Source organism: Calonectris borealis, chromosome 11 (assembly GCF_964195595.1).
Source record: "Calonectris borealis chromosome 11, bCalBor7.hap1.2, whole genome shotgun sequence".
Classification (NCBI taxonomy): Eukaryota; Metazoa; Chordata; class Aves; order Procellariiformes; family Procellariidae; genus Calonectris; species Calonectris borealis.
The window spans coordinates 20,527,384-20,548,257 of record NC_134322.1 but is presented as its reverse complement, the minus strand read 5'-3'; the positions used below and the strand labels follow the sequence as shown (position 1 = coordinate 20,548,257).

Sequence of the window (20,874 nt, the reverse complement as noted above, 5' to 3'; positions counted from 1 at the left end):
CAGCAGCATGTTAAGTTTAATATTAATCATTAAGTGAAAGCCAAAACAATTACATGAGTAATGTCTGCTATCTTTCAAAGGGTCCTTCTCAGCAGGAGTTGACACCTGAAGGTCCTTACTAAAGTATGTTCTGAGAATCTCCAGTAAATTCATTGATGGCAGCTTTTACTGTGCACTGAAGAGTACTTTAACTGGAAAGCCAAATGCCAAATTAATCACAGATAAAAATAGCAAGCTGCTCAGTTCTCTTTGTAAAATCAGAAATATTCTAAAAATTTTTGTGACGCTGTATTTTCTCCAGATTAAAGCCAAGAGCTATATAACTGGTGAAGGGTACTCTCAGATCAAGTTATTTTAGTGGTTTTTCATATCGTAATAGAAAAAACTGCAATTAAAACTTGAAAACGAGGACAACTTTTACTACAGAGAAACTGTAATGGAAAATATTCTTTAAAGAAAATGAAAGACAAGTCCTAGAATCTCGTCTAGTCTGAAGCTACATCATTTCTCTCATGTATCAAGTACCTGAGTGCATTAACTTCTTGGACTTAAATGTCTTGTATATACTAAGCTATGTTATCTATTTATCACATACAGTTCTGTGGCCTCTAAAACCATTAATTTTAATGCCTTGTAATCATTAATATATTCATTCTCACAACACAGTGGAGAAGCATTGTCCCTAATTTTAAGACTATGAACAGAAAGAATAAGTAATTACCTTGGGAATCCATAACAATACAGAAGCAGCAGTCAAAGTTAACACAAAAAGTCCTTTGTTTATCATCTTAATTTGGGTGTTTTTATAACTCTGACAAGTAAAAATATTTGGATGAATAGGGAAGTACATCTAAAGGAATCTTCTGTCTTCCAGGGCACAAGACAGTAAGTCACATAAGAAGCAGTCTTAGAAGTTAATTTGACTTTATTTGAACAGAATACAGTCATCTAGAAAACAAGCTAACTCTTTTTTTAAACACTGACAGATGCAAGAGACAGCACAGGTATTACTGGAGCAGCAGTAGTTTCATTATCTCTTAAACTACTTAGAATAACAAAACACATTACAGTTTATTAGGACAATCTATTTGTGAATGCTTGCCCTAACAAGTTCTATCATGCACTCAAGTGAGATATAAACTATCCAGTCTTTAAGTTTACTAACATCATATTATGCAAACAGTTTCAAGTAAATACTTTTACCTAATTTGAAAAATCTGTCACCTTCCACAGCACCACATGAAGTTCTGGTGTTAAAATAACATTTAATCCACAGCAATAGCTAAATATTTTAAATACTTATGTAATACACTGTAAACTCTACGTAAACACTACGTACACCAAAAAACATACAAAGAACAGGAAGATCATTTTGATTAGCAAAGACAACTCAAATGTATCGCCAAAATCATTTTTCTGTTCTTACGACTTATCCCCAAACCACTCCCAGAAAAGGCACAGATAGTGGTGATTTTTTTTTTTTTTTTTTTTTTAAACACACAAAGCCAGAATCAACACAATAGGCCTATGCAGTCAAACGCTGCTCTATTTCTAGGAAAAACAGGTAAGGAACTTGCATTAGTGTAAGGATGCCCTAGGAAGATTCCAGTCAATTTTTGTCTCCAGCATCTGCTTACTGTCCTAGGTTCAAATGCAAAAAAGAATCAGAAATTAAATGTAGTTCAGCAGAACTTTACTGTACATCTTGAATATGAGTGCCAGCTAGAGTTACTTGCCTATTCCAAGGCAGTACTGAGGCTCATCTCACCATCAGCTATTAATGGCACTCAGTAGAGATGGTGGTTTTTAAATTAAATTGGTAATTATTGTTCAAAGATTATACTCAAAGTATTTGACAATACTTTTACTTTGGGTAAACAAAACTTTAAATAAATAGATCTTTTAAAATGTAGTGTAATTACACAACTTATCACTATGCTCCAATACGTAATGGAGTACAGATCAGAAAATTATTTAAGTCATTCCAACTTTTGATTATTACAGTATCTAAAAAGTTCTTTTACCAGCAAATGATGTAGTGTTTGGCAAAGAAATGCTATTGATAATTCTTTAAACAAAGATCCAAATATATTTGTTATCCCCTCTTTGTTAGAAACAGAAGCATTTAAGAAAAAATATTTTAATAAATCTATATCCTAAGCTATCTAATAATACCTCCACTAGTACACTAAACAAATTGCCTTGTGTGATTTATATACATTGATGAACCCAGACTCAGATGCTCTTAATGGTTTCCTAGAAGACAGAAAGCATTGCTGGAGTCTGTCATGTTTTGTTTCAAGTGATGTTTGAGAAGTTAGAAAAAACCTCCATTTTGGCATTGCTGCTTTTAGGGCATATTCCAAGTACTTGTATAACCATCATCAGTGATCTAGAAATCTGCAAAAGATGCTGATATATTGCATTCATGGTATCAAAAAATAAGAAGATTGAGCACTGAGTTTTCAACATAAAAATGGAACTTGAGGTATTTATACAACCCTTTATAATGGAGATGAAATCTTACCCATTGCATGTTGTCTGCAACTATTCAGGACTTGTTACATGAAATATCATTCTTATGTAATTATTTGGAAGATCTGCTGTTGGACAAGGTGCAAGTAAAACTCAGTATAACTATTATTAGCTATAAAATTTGAATGCTAACAAAGTACTGTCTAAGTTCAGTACAAAAGACTAAAGCAATTGGCCTGCACTGAGACTTAGAAAATTAAGCAGCAGGTCCTGCAGCCTGCACAGAACCCATGCCACCCCACACCGCTCTCTGTACAGAGGTTGCCAAAGTCAGTGCAGTACATCTACGCAAGCTGCAGCACAGACACCTCAAGTCAGATTCCTTCCTCTGTTCTCAACAGTGAATCCTACAGCAATGAGCTCAAAAATGGGTTTTGTTGAGACTAAGGGTAATTTCTGGCCATGTTGACAAAGCACATTTTATCAGTCAAAAATGTCTGGGATAGATTAAAAATAATAAAACACTGTATGGATTCACTCTGTTTCTTTAAATGGTCATATTAAATCCTCTAAACACCAGATAACCTTTGGAGTTAAAAAAAAAACAAAACAAAACAAAATCCAAAAACCCCCAAAACCGAGATAGACACAATCCAGGGTCAACACAAAGGGGCTGGATCACTACTGTCACAGGTTGAAATTCAGCAGGTAAGGCCTCTCATTTAAGCACGTCACTCGAGTGAGCTTTTCAGTTTGCTTTTGATAACTGAAAGGGCGCAAAATAATTTTCAGTTAACTTGTTTCCACCTCCTCTATTAACTCCAGATCTTTTTTTTTTTTCAAAACTAGAAGACATTTTTGTTAATCTGAAAATCACATTATTTTGCATTTAGTATAGGGACAATCTGAACAAAAATTATTGTAATTTCTAATTCATGCACAAATATTATGATTCCTCAAGTGGTTAACTGGTTAGTTTTCTAGACTGTTGTCTGTCAGAGAAGGGAAACCGAATTCTCTGGGGAAGTATCAGCAACACTAAACTAAATATAGAACATCTCAATTTCCTTTGAGGATAAAATGTAAAATAGTCAACATGGCCTAAAATCATGCACTATTTTATTTACCTATTTGTATTTTGATGAAATAGCTTAACACTTAACATTTTCACGTGGCCTTTGTAAAATGTCTTTCTAGTTTGTGTGAATATAGCTAGTGTTATATGATTAATTTCTTAGAAAACACATGCACTCATGAAAGGCTATGATAAACTGAACACATTTGCTACAGGGCATGTTTAAAACACTACTGCTTGCAAGACCATCAGTTTGACATAGCCTGTTATAGAACAAAATAGGCCAAAATTAAAACTTGGCATGCCAGCACACTTAAATTCTGTATTTGTGAAATGATTTTTCAAACTTAGGAGCCCTTTTCACTACTTTAAAAGGAAAACCCACACATACACACAAAATTCTAACAAGTCTAACACCATATTTGTTCTTTACCAACTAGCATATACCTTGTTTTAATGGTTTAAAGCGATTAAATCCCTCAAGATTGTGCATATCCAGGCATTACTGAGGAAATAAAGACACCCATCACTATTCTTCTTAAATTTTATTCCATAATAAAAAATAGAAGATGAAAGAAGTAGAGCGTTCAAGAATTAAAGCAATTATTGGTCAATGATTATTAAGGACCTGGTTCATCAAAAGTAATTCTGGGTCCTCCATGGCATATTCGTAGGCTTCTACAGAACAGAAATCCAGATTATCTTTTACTGAAGCAGGTCCTATATTATCTACAGAACACTTGATTTCATATTCTATTTATCCTTCTCTTTTTGTTCTTTTTCCTTCTTTTCACGTTCAGCTTTTGCTTCCTCCTCCTCATGTTGTTTTATCAACTGTTCCACCTCCTTTTGCTTCAGAACCCTGATTACTGTCTTTCCGTTCTCTCTTGTCAGTGTTGCAATTTCAACTGAAACATATGGAACAGACAGCAGCGTTACATTTTGTCCTTTAGACAGAGCAATCATCAGAAGGGTAAGATTTGTGGTTACAACTGACAATGAAGCAGAAGGCTCCTGTCCTGCCTCTACAAAGAAGCTTCACTGGCCAGCCAGACGGCAGCCGTCCTCTTCTGCGGCAGCGTATACAAGCGCGTTAATACCTCTCCAGTGATTCTTCTGCCAGACACGTAGCCATTTCTGCTGCCACACCACTGCAGCCTACGATCCCTAAACTGTGGTCTAGCCCTTGGAGCTGACCAAGGTGGATCATGCTCAACTAAGCTATCTGTACGCCTCGAAAGGCTAAGGCTGAGAGCTGCTGCATCTTCTAAAAACATTTTTCACATGACAGCTAAAAATCCAATAAACCACGTCTAGTATATATACATACACTACATTTTATTTTTTTAAGCAAAGGTTGTTATCCCATATTAGCGAACTGCTTACCTTTCTCTGCAGAAAGTTTGCTAACATCCATGGTTTTGTTTAGAACCTTAATGGCTAATGCAAGTGCAGTCTTTAAGGTCATTTCTCCTTCTTTGTAGTCTTGCTTTAGCATTGACACAGCTGCCTATAAATTTCACAGAAATTAAAATGATATCTTTGGGCAATCAACCAAACAGCTGCTTTTTGCCAGATAATATCAATACATGAGTAACAGCAGTGTTTCTACAGTTACCTATTTATGCTCTGCACTAGTAATCAACAACTCAGTTTAATTAGTACAGTGCAATTTACACTTTTTTATTTGGTTGACTTCTTGAGAGGACAAAAAACAGAACTTACAGCACTATTATTCCCAATGCAAGTAGCTTTCCACCCTCCGTAATTTCCACTAGGATCACTTTGATACAGCTGAAATCCATAATGCTTGTCCCAGCCAATATACAGCAACGAAACACCAAAAGGACGTTTTCCTGTTGAAAAGAAGGCTATTAGCAATCTAAATTTAGTTACAAGTTTGGTCATGACTGACAATCATTTTCTTTGATTTCCGTTTTCAAATTATTCCTATGAACTAGGATTTAGCAGACTGTTCTGTACTTCTGTTGCTTGAGATAAGCACGTCAGCATTTCTTTCTAACTCATGGGGTGGGGTGGCGGGAGCAGCAGAGGTTTATTGCATTTAACCCTAAGAGCAGCTCATTTCTGTCTCCACAAATTGCAATTTATCATCTCAGGACTTTAAATCAAAACATAATATTTAAAGTACGTAGCTTAGCTGTTAAAGTGTATAACTTAACAGTGTCAAAAGCCAGGTACAGAAAAAGGTCATTCTTTCACACTACATCTATGTAAAATACCAGAATTATCAGTTCATGTACTAAGGAACACTACTTAGAACATAATTTTGTAACATGTTGCTTCATCCACAGAAATACTGGTTTTTTTAAAGTGTTAGACTATTGATACCCCTACATATAGTCTTATTTGTGATTCATTGTGCCATTATGCTTGATGGGCCCAAAATGTTGAAAGGTTACATATCAAACAATTCTCTGCTGGTCTTCTGAAGGCATTCACTAAATCCAAGAGCACTCAAAGCATTCTGTGCAATGGGCCAGAATCTCAGCCATCAATTTCTCAATCACTAAAAGGTAGCATCTTCAGTAGCAAAACTGTAACCATGACTACCCATTCCCCTCTTAAATTTGGCTATTGTTTTTCTCGGTATAACTTGTCACAGAACAATTTGGTAGAATTGTCCAGAGACTCACGTGCTTCAAATTATGTAACAGAATCATTCTTTAGACATTTAAAAGCACCATGGTTCATCATACTTCATTACCTCCAAACTGCGTATAAGCCTGCTTGATATCACATAGCGCTGTTACCAGTTGCTCACAAGGAATAGGCTCTTGATATTGTAACAAATACCTAATATGAAAGAGGAAAAAAAAAAGTTTTCAAAACTTGTTTTGCTGACAGTATCCTGTACCACATTTAACAAGAAACAAGTTCCTAAGTTAGAGCCTCTTTGATCTAGCTGTTTTATTTCAAACATTCTACTTCCGCTCTACTAAGTGCATGTTCATGTTGATTTAATACAGAACTAAATCTAACAGCGCAGGCAAGTAGGACCATGTTAACTATCAGCAGACCTACCTCTGCGCAATCAGTCTCAGTTCATTTGTTAGAACATTGGCATCTGAAGTTATTCCTGCAACACTGCAAGCCATATCCCTGCAATATAAGCATACAAATTAACTGAATTCCTATCAATCTCCAAGAAATAGTCACGTCTTCATACAGCGGTTCAAGCAGAACACCTACCATTGGGCTTTTCTGATCAAAACTACGTAGCTGCCATATAAAACAGGTTTATCAGCTCCTGCCTTTAGGGTACATCAAAAACATTATGCAACCATTTTGTAAGAGCAGAGGTGGACAGCAAAAAGTAAGCGGGTCAGTACATTAGTTATACGTATAGTTCTGAGAAGAGGATCATGCCAAAGATGATTAAGTCCCCGGTGTCTTCACACACCAGTGCCTATCAGGCGGCCACCTGACACAGCACACCAGAACACTGAAGGAGCCACAGGGACGCGACAGGCCTTCAGTGGAAGTTACCGGCTGACACACTGCATTTCTGTAACTGAAACTTAGTGATCTTGATTTGATCATAAGAAAAATAAGCACTTCACGTCCTTGATTGTTTCGTTAGGTCTTAATTTAAGATATCTTTTGCCCAATCCGATATTGCTACAAAGCTTTCACTACACAGAAAGGATTCAAGAAAAATAATCCAGGTTATTTTTTCCAAGTGAATTTAAGAATTTTTCAGAAGATGGAAGGGCTGGCCTAGGCGACTACTCCAGGGCACTGTTACACAGCCTCCTTCAAAATCCAGTACTTCCTACAGTTTCAGGATCAACACGGAATGGGAAGCTGACAGGATGAAAATTGTTTGTGTTTCATGTGCACCTTCGGGCAAGGATGAAGCTCTACCTCCCTTATAGGCAAGAGAGCATAATCCGTAACACTCTTCACTCTGACACAAATTTAACTTCCAGAGAGCTAAAAAGGAAGTCATAATATGGAGGGGTATCATCTTTGCTACAATTGTGGCAAAGAAACCTAAGGCATGTTTTACCTAATTATCTTGTTCTCTTTGAATCACAAGAAAAACGAAGACTTAGAAGAGGACGCTGAGCTGAAACAGCGTAGTGATTTTTGTGTGCATTCTTTATTCTGTCCCCCCAAATGGTATTTTGTAAAACAGAATCCCCAATTTTCTTAAGTGCTACAATAACATTACCTTGTTTGGGGAAGTACCAAAAAAAAGGCTATTCCACCTAGCAAATTCTCCTAGAGATAAAAAAAAAAAGTGATGCTTCTACTTTAGAAGGAGAACTACTGAAGCGAACAATGACAAAATAGTCATACCTGTCTAAAACACTGAACAAAAAGAATAACAACACTTCAAATAAAATAAAAACAGGTTCAGTGCTAAAATGTCTGTGTAACAGCAGAGTTTTGTTACTGATAGCACCACTGGACATCTGATCATCATTTCAACTTACTCATTAAGTTTGTATATTTTCTCCGAGAAAAACACTTCATCAAGAAGCTTGTGAATGTTGCGTCTCTCTGCTGCCAGCAAAACACCATCATTTGCTAGAATTCCCAAGCAAGTACCTGCATGTCCAATTGCTTCCATTGCATACTCAACCTGGTACAAGCGACCTAGGAAAGGATTTAAATTACTAACATCAAAAAAGTAACACTGAACACGACCAAGTATGCACGGTGACTTAAATGTGCAAGAATCTGACAGATGCCCATTGTAATCTTACCTTCTTCAGTCTATTACCAGTTGATAGTAAATTAATTGGTTGAAAGGGAGGAAGGAGTCAGAGAAGGAAAATCCACAAATCTGATAAAATACAGGGCATCACTAATGCGGAAGAAAACCCTCTTTTACAAAAAAAAAAAAAAAATTTCTATAGAACTCTCTGCTGCAGTAGAATGAGCCAAAACAGATTTTCACTAATCAAAGAAAATAATTGATACTAGACTTTTTGAGTCCATCCCATCTAAGAAATAGGAAAGCATGGCTTCTACGTACTTGTTTCAGTATGTGTAAGAATAACAAGGAGAGGTATGATTGTACCAGGGGGATATTATGCATTCTCAGGGGTAGGGGGGGAACAGTAACAAAACCCATCCATACTCAAACAAAAGATGAATGGTGAAGATTTGCTCACGTTATTTCAAAAACGTGACAGGTGGTATTACTCACTAATGGGGCACGGTCTCATAATTGACTGAATTAGAATGAATTTGGATGTCTCCACTTTGGACCCTTGGTGTCCTTACAGAATTGGGTGCTACTTCTAGCGGGTATATATATGATTTCCGTAACTCATATATGGATGGAAACACGCTATAAACAACCAACCTTTGTACAAGTAGTTTGTTACTTAGTTTTGAGAAGCTGGATAGAACAGTCAGAGTTGACTTGAAAGTGTAGGGTTAAAAAATACCTTCTGGAGAAAATATGGTAGTTCTGGAGTCGTATCTTCGAGACTGTAAAAAGCAATAGCTCGTTAAATATCATCATCCTCTTGTCAGAAAGTAACACTCTAAAATTAGCGGTGCTCTGAGCCGCACATAAAAAACCCAATCGCCTCGTGACCTCAGTTTGGTACCACGGTAAGAAAGTAACGCCGCTACCACTACACACGCGGGCCTGCCCACGGACACCGCCGTGCCCACACCCCCGGCCCCTCTGCAGCGTGACCGCCCGTCGCCTCGCACATGCTGCAGCCGGCCCGCCCGCAATGCCGGCGGACCGGGCCGTGACTCGACGCGACCCGCGGCTCTGCAAGGCCCGGGGAAGGCGGGCCCGGCCCGCAGCTGCCACTCACCATCGTGCCGGGGACGCGCTGCAGGCAGGAGGGAAGCGGGCCTGCAAGACACCACAACGCACGTTAACCGGCACCGAGCGCCCCGCTCCGCGCAGACGGACCCCGGCCTCGGCCCGAGCCCCAGAGGGCGCTGCAGCCGCGCCCGGCCCGGCGCCCCCCACCGCGGCCGCACTGCAGAGTCATCCTCACCGCGGCGGAAGGCGAGGGCCTCGCCGCCTCCCGCGGCGCCCAGGGGCGCGCCCCGCTCCCCGCTCCCCCCAGCCCGCCCGCCCGCACTCACGGCAGGCCGGAGGGGGCCGATCGGCCGGGGAGGGCGAGCGAGTCCCGTCCGGCGGGGAAGAACCGGGCGCTACAGCCGCGCCCAAACCTTCACCTCTGCGTCGGAAATGGCCGCCGCGCCTGCGCGGTGCCGTGTGCCGGACTGGGGCGGGGCCCGCGGCCCCCTCCCCCTACCGCCGCCGGGCGGGGCTGGCGCTCGTGCCCGCGCTCCCGCCCGGAGGGTCAGCGCGCGCGGCAGCTCGCGCCGCCGTAACGGCTGCCCGCGCGCCGCGGGGGCCGGCCCGCACCGCCCTAGCGGTTCTCCGCGCGGCCGCCGTAACGGCTCCCCCGCCCGGCCGCCGTAGCTGCCGCCCCCCGCACCGCCCCCTCGGCGCCGTGGGGAGGGCGGCCCGGAGCGGTGCCAGCGCGGCCCAGAAAGCCGCAGCGGCTGGTGCGGGCACGTGAGGCGGGCCCGTGAGGCGAGGGCAGTGACCGCCGCCTCAGGGCGGAGAGCCCGACCCTCGTCCCGGATCGTGCCCCGCCCCTGCCTGCGTACAGACCGCGGGGGACGCGCTCCAGCGCAGGCAGCGCCGCCTTTATTGCCATAGAGTCAGGTGCCACCGTGCAAGGACCGCAGCAGCCACCGACCTACTTGGCAGGTGCGTGGTCCGTATATGCTTCGGCAGTCTCAAACCATGTCTTCTCTACGGCTTCCTGGCCCACCTCGAACATTTTCATCAAGTGTTTCCATCCGGTTTTGGCTGTGATCATGAGGTATTCCGTATTCTCTGGGTACTGCAGAGCTGTGTGGGCTGCTATGACAAGGGACTGAGAAAACCTCCCGCTCACCAAGAGAAAGAGGGCACCTCTCTCCTCCTCTGTGAGTGGCAGGACGCTTTCAAACCCTGCGAGAACATGCCCTCCAACATTCAGAGGATCTGGGCTCTCAATCATCATGTACATGATAGCTATTGCGACTTCAAATACGTAATACCCATAACTCATGTCGCTAAAATCCAGGATGCCGGACACCCTGTACTGAGGATTCTCCAGGGAAGCAGAACTGGAGTCTACTAGAATGTTGTGGTCATTAAGATCTCCATGATTGATACCTAAACACAGAGGAAATAGAAACAGTATTTAATAATTATTAAAGAGCAGAATCCAACTTTTTTTTTCCGTTTCTCAGTGAAACAGGTTTGAAAAGATGCACAGAGGCTCCAACTAACACCCAACCACAAAACCATACTTGTCTCCCTCAGCATCAAGTGTTGCCTTTCACGGCCTTACTGCTTCCTAGGAACCTCCATTCCACTAACAGGTGACCAGATAGCAATTGGTAAAGGCAGCGTTATGAGATCTTATTCTGCTCTGGTACTACCTGTGATACGCTACGTGTTTTCCAAACATAGATAGCAGTTACCAAATTATCAATTTGTCAAATTATCATCAACATCAATGTAAGTTGAATTCCAAAAAGTATGATTAAATAGTTATTTGGGCCTTGATGAAAGGAAGTAGTGTACTCATATACCCTTATTAAGCTGATGTAACAGCATGAAAATCATCACTTCAACTGGAAGCAAACTCATCAGAAAGATCAAGAACTGAGCCTGACTCTGGACAGCACATTCCTCCTGGCTTATTCTGCGCTGTGTTCATTCAGCACAATATTTGCACATGTCTAGCTAGGGATAAAGGAGACTTACTTTTTTGCCTTTTTTTGCCTTCTCCACAGACCCAAACCCCTGTAATAAATTTCAGTGTCTCAGTTCAATATAATTACAATGAGAATAAAATACTCACAGGCTCGAAAACTGCTTAACTTGGGTATTACTTTCTCTTTAAACTGCTCAATAACTTGTTCCACAACTTCACGATATTTGGTCTGGCCCAAGGCATAAATGTACTGATCTAGAAGAGGAACGTTTGCCAGGTTCCAAATGAACTGACCTCGATGCAGACTTTTTACTGATGGATGATGGAATTTCTTTGGAAAAAGCACAAGATAAAATAGGCCATAAGTAAAAATCCTGTTTTTATTATTAAAGGGCTTGACTCAAAGCCCCTATTAACTTTAACAGGTTCCTAATGAGACTCACTGAAAAGCACCATGACTTTGATTATTGCTTTATATCGACAAGTAAAAGAATAACCTGAAGAATGATTAAGGTAAGCATTTTAGTATCTACATACAACGCAAATGGGTTTTTTCCCATTCTTTAGGTACAAAGATTATCTTAAGTCATTCATCACTTCAGTAATTTAAAATGGATACTGACTTTCTGTAATGTGACATTATGTAGTGACTTCGAGGCCTTGCCCAGGCCAGAGTCCCACGCTGGCAGAGCCCGGCTCGCACAGCTGGCGCTAACAAAGCTGTCAGAGCAGAAGAGACACAAAACCTGCCAGCGTGCTGGGACAGGCACGCTGTGCATTTAAAGGTGGCGGCTTCTGGGGACGAGCCTTAGGATCAGCTGGTAGATGAAAAATCCTGAGGACAGAAGTACTTTATGGAGATATTGGGCAGAGCTTTATTCTTACGAAAATTTGCCTAAATTAGGTAGCCTAAATATTTTAAACAACAAGGTCCCTAACCTCTCTCTCACTAGCAAATGAAAAAGGTGGTTTGGAAAGTGACGTTCAGGGAGAAAAAGCATCTCTCCCACTGCATACCACTCTTATCCTCGAAACCTCTAATGCTTATTAAGGTGGCTTGTGGGCCAGACTCTATCAGAGCATAGGGCAAATAAAAATACCTTCCCATGGAGTAGCTGGCTTCCTCTTAAAAAGAAACCCATGCTTGTAATTAAGGCTCTTAGAGATAGCTAAATGGTAGTCAAAACTGGAACCGTGTATGAAAAAGTAAGGAACAAGACCAAGCCTAAACCAGAAATCACAATACAGGATCCCTAATGCTGTATAAAGCACCACATCGGAAGAAGAATGTCATCTGGTAAGCAACCACTGCAGTCTTGCCAGCATAAATCAGATATTCCAGCAAGCTAGAAATGGGTTACCAGGTGTGTGAAGGGTAATAAAAAGTCATGAGCCCTAGACAGTCACTTTACAGTCATAAACTTAACTTATTTCCATTTAGAGGATGTGAGGAACATCTGAGCAAAAAGAGACACCAACAGAGAAAGTGGTGGAATACTATTTTGTGCACAAAACAAAGCATGGCACATTGCTTTGCGATCAAGTTGACAAAGTAAATTAACTGGGTAGAAAAGACAGGCTGTATTTTCTGATCTGTCATCATAAGAAAACTTAATACCTTAGGTATTATTTTTAGTGTCAATGATATTTTGAAGTTTTGACAGTAATGACTGTAATTTTCTTTCTTTTAAATTACAAATCTTGGTAGATGATAATCCATATGTTAAGGGCATAACAAGCCTTTTCCGTCAAATCTGCATTCTTGTCATCTATTGCCTCCTTGGCAGGACAAGTCACAGGCATATTTTGAGACTAGCTGGTCTATATAAATTGTTTTAATCGCATTATAAGAGCATGACCAGAGTGTTAGAAGGCAACAGTAAATTATCTTTCCCAATTGAAAAATGCTCTTGTAATTTAAGAATGTGGTTAGTAAAGCTGGCAATTCACATTTCATAATTGTCTGAAGCCGGTAGCCAGAACATGAGAAGGAAAGGTTAATGAAAGGCAATAAATAATGCAAGAGTTCTTTTATGTATCAAACTTAATTACTGGCTGATTTATCAGCTTTATTATCCTGTATAATTACAGAGTAAAGAAAGAACGAACTTTGCATTAGGATTATTTGACTGGAAGCAGTGCAAATGAGAGAAGTGTCACAAATCTCTGTTCATTGGCACAGCTGGCATGGTAGAGAAGGAACCAACTGCTACCAATGTTAAATGGTCACAGTTCTAAGGACCAGGAGAAAGACAGCAAGTCAAAATGAATTCAAAATGATAGATCAGGCAGCTGTGCCCGAGGTGCACTATACAAAAATGCTTTAAAACAAGCTTTACATGCTTCTAAGTTGCGCAGCCTGGGGTTCACTCTCCTTATTCGCCAGGTTTCAAACACCGAACAGGTGAGTTTTGCATAAGTAAAAAGAAACCCTGTAAAAAGATCTCCCTGTCCATGGTACAAAAATGCATTGCCAAAGGATCACCAATACCGTGTCATAAGCACCAACTGGTCATCTTTCTTGGGGAAATGCTTTAGTAACAGCCAGCTTGGAGGTTGGCAACCAAAAGATGAGTTAAACTGACATCTGCATTCACCAACTTGAATTTCACAGATCGGGAAAGCAGACAGCAAGCAAGAAGAAATACAGAGGAGAAATTAATTGAGAAAGTAGTTTGTGAGGCCGGAGCAACGAAAACTCACCTCTGAGAGAGCTTTATCCAAACTGGCAGCTAGCTTACCGACCTCATAGAAGATCTGAGCGTTTGTAGCAATTTTTGCTACAGGCGTACCTGGCAGGTAAGTCAGCAGTCTGGCCATGTACTTTTTGTTCCCAGATCCAGTATCTAACAAGCGAAGAGAGATGCAGTCAGTCGCTTCAATATATGCTATTGAGTATTAGTTAACACAAGAGGCAAAAAAGGTTTATCCCAGTGTAGAAGTCAGCAGAGGTAGCCGATAAAACAGATTTCATTCAAAGATTTGATTTACCAGAACGTTGTACGATGATGTGCAAACCTTAACACCCTTGCAATCTATGCTGGACTTCTAGTCCTCGTGCTTGGAATTGACTCTGCATACAGCAGGTTTCCTCCAGTGCTCGCAGACACCCACTTACGGAGTTTTGCAGCAGAACAGGAGGTCTCAGGAATCCCAGCTTTTGTATGGGAGTTACAGTGAAAATAGAAGCAAAATGTCAACACAATTTTTCTTCCAAGCGCTGTTGAAGCAGTTTGTTCTGGCATCATAGATGGGCTAGAACTGTATTCTACACCATTCTGTAGGCAAATAATTTGTAACATCATTTAGTCAATGAGGCTTTTTTTTCCTTTTCTTGTGCATGGACAGGTCAGATCAATGTTTTCTCCAATTCATTATACTGAAGTTATTTCCTAAGTGTTTTCATAGTTAATTATTACTCTCTTTGACTTGCTTTGCTTCTGGTATTTTAACTTTGGACTATTATGGCTGGATATAAGGTCACCTAATATGTATCCCCTAATATTTAAAAATAAGCCTAGAGTTTTAATTTAGTATATATATGGCATGCCATATAGCAAGCTACTGCCAAGCTAAGGGTGATAGTAGGGCAGTAAAAGTGCTTGTAATTGCTCACCTCCTGACTCCAGAGACATCACGTTACCATCTTTTGTAAGATAAGGAGTAGCTGAAGGAAAGCCTTCGGCGCTGAGAAACATCATGGCCTGGGTCTGCGCTTCAATGAGGGCAGGCTTCTGGCTGTCTTCCGAATTGGTGATTTTGAGGACATACTCATCAGCACCTTCAGCCCCACCTTTGTTTCTGGAGACACGCACGTGGAAATTTTGATCGTCGTAGCTGGGGAGTGGCCTGATCCAAAACACCTTTAACCCAAACACCCTGTCAACCAACTCAGTTGCTTCTTTTTCTCCAAGTGCTGGTTTGGTGAGTGTCTGAGGTTGACAGTCATTTCCAGAAGACATCGTGTCTCTAGGAGAAAAAGAGAAGCCAGGTGATCTTACCTGTATTCTGGTATCAGAAGCAGTAATTACTGCAACAGAATGCATTCGGATACTGGAGAGAGGTTTCCTACATTTATTAAACAAGCAAAGAAAACCCACTAAGCCAGTCCACGTTTCTTACATCATGGTTTCTTGTCAACTACTTAGTCTGCAGCCCCCCACAAGAAAGACTTCTAGAGAGATGCATTCAATCCGTTCAGAACAAGTAGACGTGAAAAGCTTATTAACTAGGAGTATTTTTCTTAGCTAATTTCCAGTAGCAGCCTAACCTGGTATGTTGCTAACCAGGAATGATTTCCTAAGGAACAGAGTTGCTGAATCCCTGTCCAGGAAGTTCTAAATTCACGTCTGCAAGAGACAAGAAATATTTTAGTAGATCTTAATGTTAAAGCAGACATAATCCCTCTGCCTGGTCACGGCCTTCAGAATTCCTGCGTTAAGAAATGCAGAACCAACCTACAGACGCTCGCTCCGTCTCTCGCCCGCCCCAGGTCTCGGCGCCTGCCCGGCTGCTGGAAGCACCGAGCCCCGGCCGCCCTCCGCACCAACAGGCAACCCTTGGACTCCGCGGGAGCTGCACCGACCTTTGTCCTGCCCGCGGAGGCCAAGGAGCCGCGGCGGAGCGGCCGTCTGCCGGGGACCGCGCCTGCCCACCGCCGGCCAGCGTGCTTCTCGGCCGGAGCACCCTGCGGTACCAGGAGCGCAGGTCTGCGCCGCGGCCCTGGCCTGGCCGGCCGGACCCTGCCTTCGACCCCGGCTGCCGGGGGCCGCCAGGGCCCTGCTCCCGGCGCCGAGCCCGCCTAGCGGCTGCCCGCGACCCGCGGGGAGGCCCGCCGCACCAGGCCGGGCCCTCCGGCACCCCGCACCCCCGGGCCCGCGGCATCCCCGCAGCAGCCTCCCCGGCCGCCGCCCGACATCCCCCTCCGCGGGCAGCGCGGCCGGAGCCCTCCCTGCGGGGAAGGGCGCGGCGCGGCCCGGCGAGCGGCGGCTGGCAGCCGGCCCCCGGCTGCGGGAACGGCGCCCCGGCCAGACAAGGCCAAAGCCGCTGCTGGCGCGGGGGCTGCGTACCAAGCGATGCTCCATTTTATTTTTTGTTTTCCACCAGCCCGAGAGGGAAGGAAGCGTACAACTTCCTGTCAGAAAGTAAAATGCGTTAAAAAAAAGCGCTCCCGCTGCTATCAGTGGAAATGGAGATTTACATTTGATTGTTTTATTTAAATCCTTTTGTCAGCACACCAGATCAAAAACTCTTATCAACTGTTTTGACCGAAGGTCATTTACCTATAACAAACCTGAGGCATCTTTCTCAGGATGGCCTTTAGACTGTACCAGAGTTCAGAGTGGGAACACTCGTCCAGTCCTAGAGAGTTTTAGACTTAGTTAAAGTAATTACAAACCTCAGTTCCCCACACATACTCTCTTTCAAGATCAATATATAAATCTCTTCTGAAATTCCTAATGAAAAAAAAAAAAGTAATCTGCAATATTTGAGGTCCCACTATGACGGAATTAGGAATCTGAAGAAAAAAGGATTTAGGAAAGGCTTACTGAAGTTAAAAAACAAAAAGAATCTTGGTTTTAAGTAAACCAGTTATTAAGAATCCTCTGTCCCAATATTTCAGTGTTATCTGTAATATTAAGGACATTAATTATTTTAGTCCAGTAGGGAATTTAGAAAAGGGAAACTATTTCCCCAAGAAACAAATATAAGTTCCTTGGATTTTTTTTCCCCTGATTTCAGAACAGATGTTACTAAACAAAGTGATTGACCAATTAATAAATATTTTTACCTACTTCACTCCTCCCCCCCGCCCAGCCCCCCAGAAATCACACAAGCAAGTTTTTTCAAGAATAAAAGAGCTCTAGAAAATACTTAGGGTTCCCTCTCCCCATTTCTGAGGCTGACTGAAGGTTTAGCTCACTGAAACAAAATCGATACAACAGGAAAGGATTCTTGCTATGCTTGTGACTTAAAGATACATAGCAGGTTACAGAAAAATCAGAATATACTCATTCTCTCTGTAAAGTAAATTACAATGCATTTTACAGATCTGTACCTCGTTAGTCTTGCCTTAGTTTCCAGATAGTAGTGCCAAGACTTAAGACCTTTGGACTTCCATGCTTCTCCTGCCTGCCCAGTATTCTGGTGGGAAGCACACTGCGGTTGTGAGGCAGTGCACAGGATTAAGGTTGTACTTTGGCCTCTCTTATCATTATCTGTAAGAAAAATAAGACTTGAATAATTGAGCATTTCTGTGTTGGATGCAAGTCTAATGCCTCTTCTAAAAGTGAGTCTTCAGAGGCAGGTCCGTGTCGGACACCCCCAAATCACTTTTGAAGATCTTGTCATAGCTTTAAGCTCTATGTGCCATAACCATAACCTTGGTCAACAGCTTGCTTTAATACAGGATTTTATCTAGATTCTAAATTAGACATTTCCCTGAAGAAAAAAAATCGGTTATTCAAAAAGCATGTGATATAGTTATAATATCCAGACTAGTATCTGGGGCTCAGCTAACAGAAAACCACTTTCTACACCAGCTAAACATGCTTTGGAAGCCCACATGTGAGACACTCCTAATGAGAAAACAAAACACGCATAATTATACCCATTTCCTTATTCACTCCACCCTTTCATATATACTTACAGTACCATTTTAAGTGTATTCCATACTATCTTTTCAAAATAGATGGTAACATACAAGAACTGTGATACAGTTTTCTTTATTAAAAATAATTTACAGCATTGGTAACATTTTATGCACAATTGTCGTCAATTAAACTTAGATATATCTATACAATACTTACTGAACTTAAACACTGTTCTGTTGGCTTTAAACAGCAGACATTGATTTGCAGTTGCTTTAATATGATTAATATACATAGTTTCATGTCCTTATACTTAGGTGTAAAATGTATAAACATCAACACTATCCCAAAGCTTTGTAGTTTGGGAGGGGGAGGGAGGAAGAGGGGCGGAAGGAGAGAAAACATTTAGAAAAATTGGAACAGATTCTTCCTCCGAATCAAACTGGAGAGAGAATTCTAGGTTAAACACATCTAACACACCGAGTCACTTCTTCAAAAAGGTACGTTTCCCCCTATGCTTCAAGAGACTAGAAAGAGGCCTAACTCAACAATGTTTTTTTGTGTGTGATCACAGCAATCCTCCGACTGTGCCGTATCCCGCCACTGCCAGAAAGCAGATGGCACTCTTGCCCATCTGAAGCTCAGAGGATCCTAGCAATGTGCCCAAAGTTAAACGTCTTCCCTTTGCCGCTGCGTTGTTGAACTGGACTTTACAACGTTCTCTGCTGCACGGGGGAGAGGGGACAGGCACATTACCACGGATAATCAGGCAAGTGTTCTCTTCGCCGGCAGCTCACTACCACGTGAGAAGCAGGAGACGGGTACGCAGGCAGTGCTGTTCCTCGCAGCACCCACTACGCTGCAGGCGTACAGATCTTAAGGGTAGGAGTCAGTCTGCACAACTCACACAGATGCTATTGACTTTGGCATATTTAGGGCTGGACCCGCTGCAGCAACAGGAGCAGGAGCCTAAAGTTGAACAGCAACTGTTCCAAAGCACAGCTCAAAAGCTGTCTTTCATCGATTTAAAGCATAGGAGTGCAGCAGAATTAAAGTAGTTGCTATGGTAATGAAACCCATCGTGTCTCTTAAAAGAGATGACCAGCTTTATTGATGACAACTTGGGGGCAAGTCACATCCCTTGAAATTGCACCTAACTTCACAATACCGGTTTACCTTGGCATGGCTCGGATCACTGTCTCCTTCTCAAGCAACGAGTGTGTTACTGCTCTAGAGAGGGTGGGAGGCTGTGTTCCCTTCAAGCATTAGCAGCTACACGAGTTTTAAACAGGCTGGTAGTTGTGGTTTTATTTATCATCTGCACAAGGCATCATTACGGGCCAGCACTAAATTCCTAGTTGCTCCCAATAATGAACATGCATTTTCTTGAACTAAATCAAGAATATACCTTTGAGCTGGGGGAAAAAAATAGTATTAGACACTGTTGTACAAGAAATAAGACTGCTCAATAACTCTGGATAAAATTTAAGTGTACCACAGAACAGAAACTCATTCAACATTCAGTTGAGTATAGTGTTCAAAAATGCATTGATTTATCACCCATATCAGTGGTAGGAGTCACCAGATGGTTTTTTTACCAAAAGAAAACCACAGCAAAACTAGTGAAATATAAAAACAGATTATACAGAATTTCAAACTTCAGGAAACTTTGTCCAATTAAATAAAAAAGGTATATCAAAGTTATGCCAGTGAAGGCAAATTAATTTGGCATTTGAGCTGTCAAAAAATTAATATATTGTAATGATATAATTATGGTTTTGTAATGTGGATTTTTTTTTCTTTTTAAGGAATGTCAGAAACATACTATTTAAAGATTTGAACAGTGCATCTGTTTGCAAGTCAGCTAACTTAGTGTCTGGTTATAAATTGAAAGCGCATGTAGTAAAGCTAATATAGTCCTCTTGAAAGTTTTGATATTTAAGACAATGTTTATCACGAGCAAAAAATCTGAAAGCAAAATCTTGACAACTTATAGGCAAGTTATTGCAGTTTTGTTCTCCAAAAGAAATTAATCTCTATGTAAACTGTAAGCGGTATTATGAAGCTTTTCAAGATACAGGAGCACAGAAATAGCATCTTGAAGCTGAAGACTCACTTGCACAGATCAGAAGCTATCAACGTTTAGTTAAGTGGTAAAACAAGCAGTTTTGCAGAAACTGCACATCATCTTTTAATATTAAATACGGAACAGGGTTTTTACTGTCAATGTGCTGACAATTAAATTTATAGAAGTTGCAATGGCGTAAGAAGCAGATTTGTTCAGTATTCTGGGATCTTCAGCGGGGGAATCTGCTTGGAAGGGCTTGTTTGGAAGAGCTGTAAACTAACAGCATATTAGAAAGCATTGAAAGGCAGTACGGCTACCGCAGCTATTTAACATTTGACACGTAAGTATAACTTATTAGACATAGGTCGTATTTAAAGCAGAGGAATTTAAACAGTCCTAATAAATGTTTTGAAAGATTTTTAAAGGTTAAAATACTAAGGGGAGGTACTTTGTCTAATGATATTGCAGACAGTACAGTAAAAACTGATGTCATAAATGACAAACTGCATCCCTTGAAGTAGATATGACAAACTTCAATCGAAGGACACTGCAGCTTGCCAAAAAGCTGGGGTGCTACATTTCACCTGCATGAACAAAATAATTGCGAGCATTTTTTTAAATGCAGAGATGTTTCCCATACTTCTAAGCACAGAATATTTCATCGCGTGAACAGTTTTAAATCTGGATCCAGATGAAATACAATCCCGTAATGAAGGTAAGAAAGTAATCTGTGATACGGGATACCATGGGCCTCATGTAGACTGCTTTTTGTTCAGCCCATAAGCGAAAGAGCAAGAAATTCAAAACTGAGTTTCTGTTTTAAGGTCTGGTTGCAAAAAAAAAAAAAAATTTCTGTTTGGCCTTTAACATTCCATACCATCTGCTACCCTTAAACCAACAAACAGCAGTACACAGATTTACAGGTGCAAAAACTGAGTG

At 41.5% G+C, this 20,874-nt stretch overlaps 2 protein-coding genes and 1 long non-coding RNA gene across 11 annotated transcripts; 1 reads left to right on the top strand and 2 right to left on the bottom strand.

The window, feature by feature from the left end:
* Positions 1-907: 907 nt before the first annotated feature.
* Positions 908-9,767, bottom strand: PSMA4 (proteasome 20S subunit alpha 4). Of its 6 annotated transcripts, none has more exons than XM_075160390.1 (9): positions 9,641-9,767; positions 9,361-9,401; positions 8,977-9,019; positions 8,014-8,176; positions 6,596-6,673; positions 6,279-6,367; positions 5,276-5,406; positions 4,937-5,060; positions 908-4,458 (listed from the first exon to the last, which is right to left on the bottom strand). In XM_075160390.1, exons 2-9 carry the CDS (start codon positions 9,361-9,363, stop codon positions 4,304-4,306), a joined length of 786 nt encoding a protein of 261 aa, XP_075016491.1. In that variant the 5' UTR covers positions 9,364-9,401; positions 9,641-9,767; the 3' UTR covers positions 908-4,303. The 6 variants fall into 6 exon arrangements, with proteins under 6 accessions (XP_075016491.1, XP_075016492.1, XP_075016494.1 ...); XM_075160391.1 differs by lacking the exon at positions 9,641-9,767 and adding an exon at positions 9,550-9,558; XM_075160393.1 differs by lacking the exon at positions 8,977-9,019 and having other exon boundaries at positions 9,641-9,743.
* On the bottom strand, positions 8,977-20,067 carry HYKK (hydroxylysine kinase). Of its 4 annotated transcripts, none has more exons than XM_075160386.1 (9): positions 19,984-20,067; positions 17,336-17,495; positions 16,560-16,638; positions 14,894-15,246; positions 13,981-14,123; positions 11,425-11,608; positions 10,267-10,730; positions 9,361-9,401; positions 8,977-9,019 (listed from the first exon to the last, which is right to left on the bottom strand). In XM_075160386.1, exons 3-7 carry the CDS (start codon positions 16,577-16,579, stop codon positions 10,267-10,269), a joined length of 1,164 nt encoding a protein of 387 aa, XP_075016487.1. In that variant the 5' UTR covers positions 16,580-16,638; positions 17,336-17,495; positions 19,984-20,067; the 3' UTR covers positions 8,977-9,019; positions 9,361-9,401. The 4 variants fall into 4 exon arrangements, with proteins under 4 accessions (XP_075016487.1, XP_075016489.1, XP_075016488.1 ...); XM_075160388.1 differs by lacking the exon at positions 16,560-16,638 and adding an exon at positions 15,548-15,626; XM_075160387.1 differs by lacking the exons at positions 17,336-17,495; positions 19,984-20,067 and adding an exon at positions 15,548-15,626 and having other exon boundaries at positions 16,347-17,327.
* LOC142086825 (uncharacterized) lies at positions 11,607-14,482 on the top strand. Its single transcript, XR_012675259.1, has 2 exons — positions 11,607-11,790; positions 13,892-14,482. It is a non-coding gene; the product is annotated as an uncharacterized LOC142086825 (long non-coding RNA).
* Positions 20,068-20,874: the final 807 nt, after the last annotated feature.